At 43.1% G+C, this 11,738-nt stretch overlaps 1 protein-coding gene across 1 annotated transcript in view; it reads right to left on the bottom strand.

The window, feature by feature from the left end:
• The window catches only part of ARG2 (arginase 2), a 17,389-nt gene extending 8,976 nt beyond the window's left edge, over window positions 1-8,413 (bottom strand). Inside the window, exons 1-3 of the mRNA XM_072986126.2 lie at window positions 8,172-8,413; window positions 7,560-7,632; window positions 621-798 (exon numbers count right to left, since the gene is read on the bottom strand). Of these exons, the coding sequence (XP_072842227.1) occupies window positions 621-798; window positions 7,560-7,632; window positions 8,172-8,291 (371 nt within the window). The 5' untranslated portion in view covers window positions 8,292-8,413. The remainder of the gene's footprint in view (window positions 1-620; window positions 799-7,559; window positions 7,633-8,171) is intronic.
• Window positions 8,414-11,738: the final 3,325 nt, after the last annotated feature.

Genomic DNA, 11,738 nt, shown 5'->3' on the forward strand with positions numbered 1-11,738 from the left:
AAAATTCCTCTAAGCCTCCTCTAAGGATGGATGATGGCCAAAAAACTGTAGCATTTTGTACCAGCTTAAAAAACCCAAACATTTCAGAGGCAGCCCTGTATAAGAACCAGAGTATGAACAATAGGAGCCACATCTGCTATTGTCATGTTTCCCTCAATTCTGGACTGTTAGGAGCATGCCCAAGCCAGGAATCCAGTCCTTCAAGGGGAGCATACGTACCCTTGTGTAGAACAGGTATGAGTCTATCAGCATTTAGTCTCCCAAATGTTTCCCACAAGTATCCAATTCCATTTCCTGTGGGACTCATCCATTTTAGAAATCAAATATGCTTTTACTCTGCATGTTTATTAGTGGTAACTGTTTAGTACTAGGTAGAACTGATAATAGCATGGAAAAGTCTTAGAATTCCTCAGTCAGCATAACCACTATTTATGTTGGCTGAGGATTTGGAAGCTGTGGGGGGTGGGGGAGGTAATTTTTCAGTGCTTTGGAATTGGTATAGGATTTGCCATAAGAGAGAATGATCAACTCCTGTGTATGTTAATCATTTTTAGTCACCAACATGAAGTCAAACTATTGCACCTAGTTTGATAAGAATGCTTTACAAAGAGAACACAAACCTGTGATCACCTCCAATAGTTACACAGCTATGTCCAGCAGCAACAGCTTCATTCACAGTGTCAGCCAGAACTTGGCTAGCTAATCCTACAGAGCGTGGGTATTTGACTAGGTTGTTGTAGAGCTCATCATTGGGCACTTGGGTAAAGTTTAGATCTCCAACATCATATACCTGACAACCTAGGAAGAAGTGAAATGGAAGAATGAATTACACTGCACATTGGTTTACATATATTCACACTAGCCCAGTCTGGAGACATGAAATATGGAATGCAAGTATACATTCATGTAGCCTAAATAGGTAAACAGTTTCACAACCACTGCACTGCTTATGTAAACATTCCACTCTTATCATTTTCAAAAGATAAGTGAACATATTAGCTAATGTTTGGATGTCACTTTAACCAGATACTTAAAAAAGGAAGAGCCAAACGGATTATGCTAACGTAATATTCTTTTGCGGTACCCAAATCCTGTCAGCAGTCTGACTGCCATTGTATAGTTTTGAAACATTAAAAAGTAAACATTCAAGAAATTACACCAGTCATGTCTATTCACTAAAGTCCCTGCTGAATTATTTCCTTCATTTAGAAGTACCACTGCTAAGTTATACAGCGGCTACAGTATTATGCACACCTACCTGTGATCAAGTCCTATTCAATATAGAGAGGCATCTTTCTGAACAAATCTATTGTAAGGTTGCATTCCCAAAAAGATAAAAGAGACTTTAAACAGAAATAGAGAAACAAAGTAAAACCCAGAATGGAACAGGCTGAAAAGGCTATAACTGGCCCAAGCTGGCAATCTGCCTACAGCATTTTGGACTGGTTGAGGCTTCTGAACAGATTGCAAAGGTTGCCTCATGTAAAGTGCATTACAATAATACAAATGGAATATCACTACATCATATTTCATGGTACACATATCAAACAACTGTAGAAATGTCTGCAGCTGGCACACTAGCTTTAATTGTGCAAATGCTGTCCCAGCCACTTTTGAAACCTGGGAATCTGAGATTACCCCTTGATTATGAATCTGTGTCTTCGGGGGGGGGGCATTCCTCACAAGTTGAATCCCTAGTCCGTGATGTGCCTTTCGACTGACTAGAACCTGACATTTAGATCTTGTAAACATGCATCCTTTGCTGTTAGATCTTGTAAACATGCTGTTTCCCATCTGCAAACAGTACATCTCCTCGATTCTTAAACTTTCTGATTGGCTTTTTCTTCTCATCAGGCTTCTTCCCCTCCCCATGCACATACACGTACACTGCACCTGTTTTACAAATACAGCCGGGTCATGCATTCCACTGCCTTATCCTTGCATCTGTGTAACTAGAGCTCCAGCAGCCAAGGCATTGCAACTCCATCCTTCTCTTTCATCATGCCCTGAGGAATCACCAGGAGGCCCATTTAGGCCTTTTTGATTTAAAGGCCTAGTGGTAGTAATAGGAAAAACATTATTTGCAGCCCTTTGCTACCTTTCTGAGGGGTCCTATAAAACCACATTTAAAGAAGTATCCGCTTTCAGGAGCAGCAAGAAAATATTGTGAATACATATTACTTCTGCCCTCATATTTAAAAGATCATTTACATGGAAGCCTATTAGTGAGAAATCTTCATTATTATATAAGAGCAGAAAGAGTGAGAGAAACTGTAGTCATCTTAATGTTTTCTAGTCAAAAACTCCCTCCTAAACTCACTGAAATTGAGGGAACCAGCTTCAGATGACTTCATGATACCAGAAAATGGGATCAAGTTCTAAAATAATGCCTTTTATGTTTATATCTTACTCTTACATGAAGCTCCCAGTGTTCTCTCATTTAGATTGCTGGCCAGCTCCACAGAGCAATAGCATCTGGTATTCCCAAAATGCTCACTAGGCTCCTAAATCAATATTTAGGAAACTGTCCCCATCTCTCTTAATGGGCAGGAACACCAAAACATTTGCCAGTTGCGTAATAAATGCAATGCAAGTGTGGGGAGAAAAACACACAGACACACCACCCAAAGTTAAACATTAAATTCATGACTCTTTACAATGTTGTGAAAGCAACCCCTTACATTTCTTTTTCATTACTTTGTTACTTCCCTTCCTCCCCCTGCCCCCGAGAACAGTGGGGAAAGAATGGCATGAAGCATGACAAAACACTGTGAAAATGCCTTTTAAAATGCCCTTTAAAAGTTAGGATATAAAATGTAAAGTTATTCATTGTGCTAGTAAAGTAATGGAAATCATACTCATTACTTTATTTTTTATTTTTAACAAAATGTTAACAGCATTCTAAATTCATTATCCTATTACAATTTGTTAGTTCTCAGCTCTCCACATGTTTAATCCAATCAGATGTACAGTGGAGTCTTACTTCAACATGGATTTTTGCTAGCAGAGTCCACACCTAACACCAGCCTGCCATCCGGTATTACTGTACAGTGTTGCATCACAGGCTGATGCAATGGCAGTGTATTCTGTCTTCATGCGTAACATTACAGTTCCAACATACTGCACAGGCCTTGCACATAAGAACTGCCTGACCTCAGAGCTGCCCCTTCAAATAACTTGTCTGGGAAGAACTTTTTGGAAGGAAGCCAATACAAGTGGGGCACCTTAGTTTGAAAATCATTTATAGCCAAGCCCCTGTCCTTCCCTTTTTTTTTAAACCCTTTCACTTTTACATGCTTTTCTGGAATCTCTCTTTTTCTTGTTTGCAAGCCAAGAAAACATCTTAATGTATCAACCACTATAATATGAAATCAGAGCTTTCATCTAAGGAACCAGCACATCATAGCCTTATACTGGCAAGTCAATATACTCTTTGTAGGAGGAGAGAGATGGAGAATCTGGCACTTTGCTAATCCTGTGATTTAATCCGTGTGACAATCTTTAATCAGTATGGACAATTTTCCAATGATGGAAACTGCATTTGGTGTATTTTCAGTTGGTTAATATTGCTTGTTTTCAACTGCTATGTCTGGCTACAACTTCATGGATACTTTAAAAATAGCAGAGGTTTTAAAGCTGCCTTCAGGCAAAAATGCCTACTGACACATGGAATAGCTAAATAGATATAAAGGTAAAGGATTTCAATCTCTAGACATTTTCTACAATATCAGAATATGGCAATGTTGCAGATGATTCATTCATAAGTTTGACGTGATGAAATTTGCATTAGACATGAACTGGATGTGGCTAGCTCACAAAGGAAAATGGTTCTTCCTTTTAAAAATGTGTCATGCCAATGCATTGCCATTTAGGAAGAAGTCACTTCTGTTCAGTCTGGATATTCTGTTCTTTTCACTGGATCTCTTTTCACAGGATTTTCATTTATAATCCAGATGGAAGCTTTGTAAAAATATCACTCCACACCACCTGTACCAAGTGTGTACAAGCTTACCATTTTATATTTTTGATGAAGGAGACTTTAGATCATTTAAAATCTATCCCCAACCAATGTTCCGTCTAATTTCTGCTAGTGCTGCACAGGGCTCCGCCCCTCCATGTGGGGTTCCGCCCACAACCAGAAGCAAATTGGCAGCAATATTGATTTGGCTGTGCGGGATTGATGCTGCATTTCACGCTCAGGCACACGGCAATGTCGCCCCCAACCTAATAATTTTTAAGATACCAGCAACATCAGCAGACGATTGTGACCAACTGATGTGACTGCCCCTCTGGAATGTCTAGAACAGTGTCTACATCAATTTAATTAAGATAAAATATTAATGGTTGTTGTGGGTTTTCCGGGCTGTTTGGCCATGTTCTGGAGGTTTTTCTTCCTAATGTTTCAACAGTCTCTGTGGCCGGCATCTTCAGAGGACAGGAGCCAGAACTCTGTCTGTGCTTAATATTAATAAAATATTAAGTTTGTGAAACATGTGGCAGAATCAGACCTGTTTCCTAGTATGCGCCTGAACTTCAACCCTCAGTTTAAAGCTGTATTCTGGTTTGCAGACACAATCTAGCCTTGTAGCAGAAAAATCTTTTCATAACTGGCTGGTGTTATGGTTTTTTTTAAAGCTTACTATTCTAGACAGCTTCTTCATGCTAGGTATTTTTCCACCACTTTGTGAGAAATAGGCAGTTTCTCTTTTGTTCATTCTCAGTTCCTGAAGGATAGATGAGAGATAACAGAAGTGGAAAAATACACATGCTAAAGAGAAAAATAACATTAAAGAAAGACGTATTGTTCATGATACCCCTGGATGTTCTGCCACTGATTTGTGGCTAAAATCATTATCTATGTATACACAAAACATACTCGTTTACTGTGATTTAATTTTGACTTACACATATTTATGCACATAGGGCTCCTAGCAATTTCCCATTTTGTTTACTGAATCAAGTCTACATCTACTTAGGAATGCTGCCATGCCAGATGCTTGTGAGCCATTTAATAAGTCCTGAGCTGTACCCATTCAGTTTGTTCATGAAGTAATAATATTTATGAGGTGGGATTGTCCTGCTGTCAGCAGTGGGAATGGCTCCTAGTTAAATGTTTATGGGACAGCAGCCCACCTTAGCTAAATGGAGGAAAAGTGGGAAACAAAGTGGGACTATAATAATAAATTATAGTCTCAAAATGAAAAGAGATTCAGAAGTCATTTGAGCCTAAACTAAGAGAGAATGCTATACAGGGCAAACTAAAAAGCAAAGTTTTCAGTTGGCTTTCTGGTGACCACTTTTTCCCCTTAATTTTACTGCGTTTGATCCAACATCCCTTCCATTCCTGACACCTACTGCAAGAAATATGAATTTTTTTTGCCACTATCCATGCCTGCTGCACCACTTCCCAATGTAATCTACATTATATAGGGCAGTGGTCCCCAAACTTGGGCCTCCAGATGTTCTTGGACTACAACCCCCAGAAGCCTTCATCACCCCCTCTGCTGGCCAGGATTTCTGGGAGTTGAAGTCCAAGAACATTTGGAGGCCCAAGGTTGGGGACCACTGATTAGGGGGTATTTCTTTTCAACATTATGGCCAGACAGTATGCTGTTGCATAGCTCCATTGGCTCAAGGGGAATGACAACACTGGCATATTGCCACTAATGAAAAAGTTCTTCTGGCATTGCCTGTTATGTTATTCTTGTTGGGCTGGCAGAGCTATGGAACAAAGTTTCAGCCAATACATTTGAGAATAATAATTTGGTTACCCCTAGAACTATTCAATAAGCTAAACTAATTTTGAAAGTACTCAAGTAATTTCATATTTAAATAACAGTGCCACTTACATGTTGATGTTCCTAGATGACAGTGAAGTTATTTGCTCCAGTTATATTAAACATCTTTACAGGCATACAGTAGAGTACTTATTTTATATCGTCCTTGTGAATTTCCTGGCATTCAAATATTTAAAAATATTTTCCAGTTATAGCTATATTCAAAAGTAATCTGAAGTTTCCAGGCTGTTTTCAAAAGCACTCCCATAGACAAACACATCAAAGAATCCAAATCTGAGGATACCACTGAAAGAAGGCTAGTTCTAGATAGTACTGTAGTTTAAAATTTCCCAAAGGCTGGACATTTTTTGTAAATTATATTCTATGGCCATGGGACTTTTGAATAGCAGATCAGAAAGGCATATGCTAAAGGTTCCATATAGATTACTGGCTGGCAAAATGAGTTTTCCCATTAGGCAACAAACTGGGAGGGGAAGTGCAGAAGTCCCTCTTTGCTCTTTGGTCTGAATCTCCTTTAGTTAACCTGCCCTCCACCCATTTAGTTAGCTTTCTGTTCTTAGCCATTGTGGAGGATAAGATAACATTGTGGTAAGATGCAGTGACCAGTCTGGTTAGATTTTGTATACAGAATGGGGGTAGCTTTGTGTTTTCTCTTGTCAAAGGCATCAAAATGTATTTTTAAGCTCCTGCTGTTATATGCTAATATATTGTGTTTTTTCCTCCTAGACCTTTGTGGGACTGTCTTTCTCATGTGCCAGATATAGGTCTGCTTGGGGTACAGTGCACTTTGCAGGGGAAGTGGAGGAAAGGAGGACAACACTATCTCTATCTCAGGCAGCAAAATGTCTTGGGCTGGACTTGCCTCATTGCAGCTTTTATTTTAAAAGTATTTTAGCAAAGATGCAAAAGATTTAGATAACTAGTTCATTGCTGTTGCTATAGCAATTATCTGAGAGATCTAGGTTCTAGCCCCCATTGAACAGCCATAAAGAACACTTGGTGACCTTGACTTAGTCATTCTCATTGTGATCCATCCTCACAAGATTGTTGTGTAGGCAATATGGGGAAGAGGGGAATCATGTATCTGCTTTGAGACCTTTTCGCAAAAGGCAAGATATAGATGTAACTAATTTTTAAAAAACACTTTTAAGTCCACAGTTGGGAAATGATTCTTCAGGATCAACCAAAGTCTCACAAAAGTGTGCAAAACTTTGCCTGCTTTGGGGGGCGGGCATTTTAATTGGACTTAAAATATTGCCCAGTAGCAGGTTTGATTGTTTTCAGCAGGATTATTCCGTTGGAAAGGGCCTTGCCTCTGGCTATACAAGTCTCTTGTCTTTGGAATGCCACAGGAGAGGAACATTCTAGAAGGGGGAAGGGGGTCATTTATCTCTTTGCTCACTGCCTGTTAAGAAGACAGATCACACTTCCAAAGAAAGAAGTCTCAGTTTACAGAGCTTCTTTTGCCACACCTCTCAAGAGCTAACTCATATGCCTCATGAATCATCACCTCCGGAAGGAAAGATGCAGGAAGGGAAGCCAGAAGAACTAACTGCATCAGAACTTCATACCAGTGAAGACTTAAGAAAAGATGAGGGGATTTTCCTTGGGGGAGGGGAGGGGCTACAATTCCCAGAGTACTTCAGCCAATAAGGGTCATACTAACTGAGATGTGTTCCACGAGTTGTAATCAATCAATCAATCAGTCAGTCAGTCAGTCAGTCAATCAATCGTTTTGGGTACCTTGCCTTTCACACTTACCCATGCGGGACAGCTTCCCGACGAGTCCCGCGTTCCTGATGGCTTGAGGCCCATGGTCCACCCCTTTCTTTTTCTGGAAGACAAAACGGGAGAGCTGCAGTCTCGAAACAATAGGCGTGGAGGAAGAGGAGCCGCGGCAGTGACATCACCGGCTGAGCTGACGTGCTGAACAGGCTACCGCTTGGAAATTTCCACTACCGAGACGACCGGCTTGCCCAGCTGCTTCCAACAGCATCTCTCACACTGCCCCCCAACACACACACACACACCCCGCGCGTCACTCCCCCACGAACATGGCCAGCCTCAACCTAGCAAGCGACCTAGGGAATGGTACCCTCGCCTCCAGCTTTGTAGCGGAGCATCGCCCAGCAAAAGACAAGTTACAGGCCAAGGGTGCAAAAGTCATATACTGTACTATATCCCCCTCCTTGTCCCTGGTTTGGGGCATCTTCCTTTCGAATCCAGATAGACGACTGCCTTGCCCTCGTGTTAAGCACCCCCACATGAAGGGGGCATGTCTCTCCTCTCCTGGTGCAAGCAGTCGCTTTAAAGTCATCGATTGGGGGGAACGATCCCGTCCGGTCTCTCCCCCTCTCCGCCGTCCTTCCTCACCTGTCCCCGAGAGAAAGGAGCTCCGATGAGGGTCACCAAGTGAGCAGGCCTCTTTTGGACCCTGAGCGTGGAGCCCGCTTGCTGTTTGAGGAGCCGGGCGAAGCTGCTGCGAAAGGACATGACGACCGGGATTAGAGGAGCGCGGTCTTCGAAGTCAACAGACGGGTCGCTCGCTCCCACGCGGTGGTTCCCGCACAGCCCCGGCGGCAGCGGAGGCACCTTATAACCAGCCAGGCGCCAAGGCAGTGCGGCGGCGGCTGGCCCCGCCCCTTGCCCCGCCCACTGGCTGCAAGCCCGCTAGGCTACCCCCCCCCCCCGCCCACCGGGCCAATCGCCTCGGAGCTCTTCTGGGGGTGTGCCGCCGAGCCCCTCTGGAGGGCCGCGCGGGAATCGTGATCGAACGGCGAGCTACCTCACGTTCCTCGCCTCCGCCCACGCGCTCGTTCCGGCCTCCCCGTTCTGGTCCCCTGGCTTTGTTCTTTCGAATGTATGCACGCGCTTCACCTCAAAGTGCAAATTTGAACCAGCCCACCATTCGAGAATACACAGCCCGCAAATACTTTAGCAGCCCCCCTCCCCGCGCCCCGGCGGGCCTAAAGTGGCAAAGTGAATGTGTGTTGACGAGATTCCCCACCCAAAATGAGCGGCAGCGCAAGGAAGATGACAGTAGATGGCATTTGTAAAAAAAAAAAAAAAAAAAAAAAAAAAGGCAATCGGCCGCTGTTCTTATCCCCTGCGGGCTAGGGGGGCGGGGCGGGGCGTTCCCTTGAATTCGGTACGAGTTATTTCAAAGGACAGAACCGAGAGTTTTAAAGGCCTCCCCAATTAGGGATGGATTAACTTCATTATTACAACAACTAGTAATGCGGGAGAGTCTCAGGTTCAGGATACGTGTGAGAGAAATAACGCAAGCCGACTTGCATTGTTATGGGGCTCATTTGTAGCGCTGGTCATCGGTAGGATTGGGTGTAAGGGAAACAGGTAGAAACTGGAGCCACACCATCTGTGTCCAGGGCCCAAAGGTCTTTCTTGGCTCTGCCAACTGAACCGGGAGGCTTGTACCTAAAAATCGTACGTGCAAAGCACCACCACACCCTTCAATGCTTCACACCCTCCCCCCCTCACCGCCTCGCTTACTTCCTACCAGAAGCATTCCCTGAAAGTAGATCTGGAATGACCGACCCCTGCGACCTCTCGGGGGCCCATAAACAATTCCCAACTTTATGGCTAGCTCTGGAAATGCCAGCACCCATCCATCTACTTCTGTTTACACTATACAAATACTATACAAATCAAGATGCATTAGCCTGCTTTCCAGAAAGACAAAGAAACTCCCTCACAATTTTTCTGCTAAAGAACAAAGGACGCGACGGCTGGAGATCATCTGAAAGGGGTGCTGGCGACAAAAGACTCCGTTCGGAGAGTCTAACATTCGCGGTCCTTTGAGGCACACAAAACATTCTGGAATCGCCAACATTCCAGTGAGTTCTTGTTCTTAAAGAGCCCTCGTCCGAGGCGTAGCCCTCGAGCACAATCCTATCCACGTTTACTCGAAAATGAGACCCTTTGAATCCAGTGTTTATAATAGGGCTAGTGTATATGGTGCTGTTCCAAAACCTCTATTCAGAGCACGTTAACATAGTCTCTGGAGACTGAAGGATGCCTATTTTAGTGTACATATATGGCAAGAATAAAGCACGTACCATCCGACCGGTGCTGCTAGACTGCAAATCCCATCATCCTTCACAATTGGTTGTTGCAGAGTCACAAGCTGCTGACTCTCGCCCTAAGGAATTTTATAGGTTCCTGTAGTTAAACGATAGTATATAAAACCGCCTGATAGTAAGGCAGGCGTCGGGGTTTTGGGCTAGTCGCAACACACAGATTCCTGACGTCATGGAAACTTTTCAGGTCGAGGAAAAACACCGATCTTTCTTGTAATTTACCATTTCTTACTACTGGATAGTTCCAGCCAATTCTAGGTCTGCATGAAGGTACTTACGTTGGTGAAAGACACTGTTAAAAAAGAAATGATTCAGATCAACGTACTCACTCTAATGTTCTCCAAGTGTGTTAGGGAACCATCATTATTTTCTGGCCAACACAGCCAATTGTCATGCTGGCTGAGAATGATGGGAGAGGTAGTCAATTATATGTGGAGGACGGAAGATTTGTTATAATATGGCTTTATAACAAATAAAGCCATACGTTTTGTTATAATATGGTTTCAGCAGTATGTGGACCAAGAACTCTCAGAAGTACAAGCTGGATTCCGAAGGGGCAGAGGAACTAGAGATCAAATTGCTAACGTGCTGGATTATGAAGAAAGCCAGAGAGTTCCAGAAAACATCTACTTCTGCTTCATTGACTATGCAAAAGCCTTTGACTGTGTGGACCACAACAAGTTCTTAAAGAAATGGGACTGCCTGGCCACCTTATTTATCTCCTGAGAAATCTATACGTGGGACAGGAAGCAACAGTTAGAACTGGATATGGAACAACTGATTGCTTCAAAATTGGGAAAGGAGTACAACAAGGCTGTATATTGTCTCCCTGCTTATTTAACTTATATGCAGAATACATCATGCAAAAGTTTGGACTGGATAAATCCCAAAACAGAATTAAGATTGCTGGGAGAAACATCAACAATCTCCAATATGCAGATGATACCACTCTGATGAAAGGAAGTGAGGAGGAATTAAAGAACCTCCTAATGAAGGTGAAAGAGGAGAGCACAAAAATGATCTGAAGCTCAACATCAAAAAAACTAAGATCATGGCCAGTGGTCCCTGGCCAATAGAAGGGGAAGATATGGAGGTAGAGACAGATTTTACTTTCTTGGGCTCCATGATCACTCCAGATGGTGACAGCAGCCACGAAACTAAAAAATGCCTTCTTGGGAGGAATGCGATGACAAACCTAGACAGCATCTTAAAAAGCAGAGACATCACCTTGCCGATAAAGGTCCGCATAGTGAAAGTTATGGTTTATCCAGTAGTGATGTATGGAAGTGAGAGCTGGACCATAAAGAAGGCTGACTGCTGAAGAACTGATGCTTTTAAATTGAGGTGCTGGAGGAGACTCTTGAGAGTCCCCTGGACTGCAAGGAGAACAAACCTATCCATTCTGAAGGAAATCAACCCTGAGTGCTCCTTGGAAGGACAGATCCTGAAGCTGAGGTTCCAATACTTTGGCCATCTCATGAGAAGAGAAGACTCCCTGGAAAAGCCCCTGATGTTGGGAAAGTGTGAAGGCAAGAGGAGAAGGGGACAACAGAGGATGAGATTGACCCAACTCCGGGAGGCAGTGGAAGAGAGAAGGCCCTGGCGCTCTGATCCATGGGGTCATGGCTCAATACTTATCAGCACATAAAAAGACTATGCAGCTGTTTCTTTCTTTCATTAAACACTGAAATGACTGCAATACAAAATTGCCTTGCAGCAATCTACACTTCCAGGTAAGAGCCAGTCTCCTTTCTTTCCATAGCCAAATACTTGTTTCTTCTCCTGTCAGCATTCCTTTATATTAAGCTGAGACTGAAATCTTGGGCAGGGAACTTCTTTTGCA

This window comes from Pogona vitticeps, chromosome 1 (assembly GCF_051106095.1).
Source record: "Pogona vitticeps strain Pit_001003342236 chromosome 1, PviZW2.1, whole genome shotgun sequence".
Lineage (NCBI taxonomy): Eukaryota > Metazoa > Chordata > Lepidosauria > Squamata > Agamidae > Pogona > Pogona vitticeps.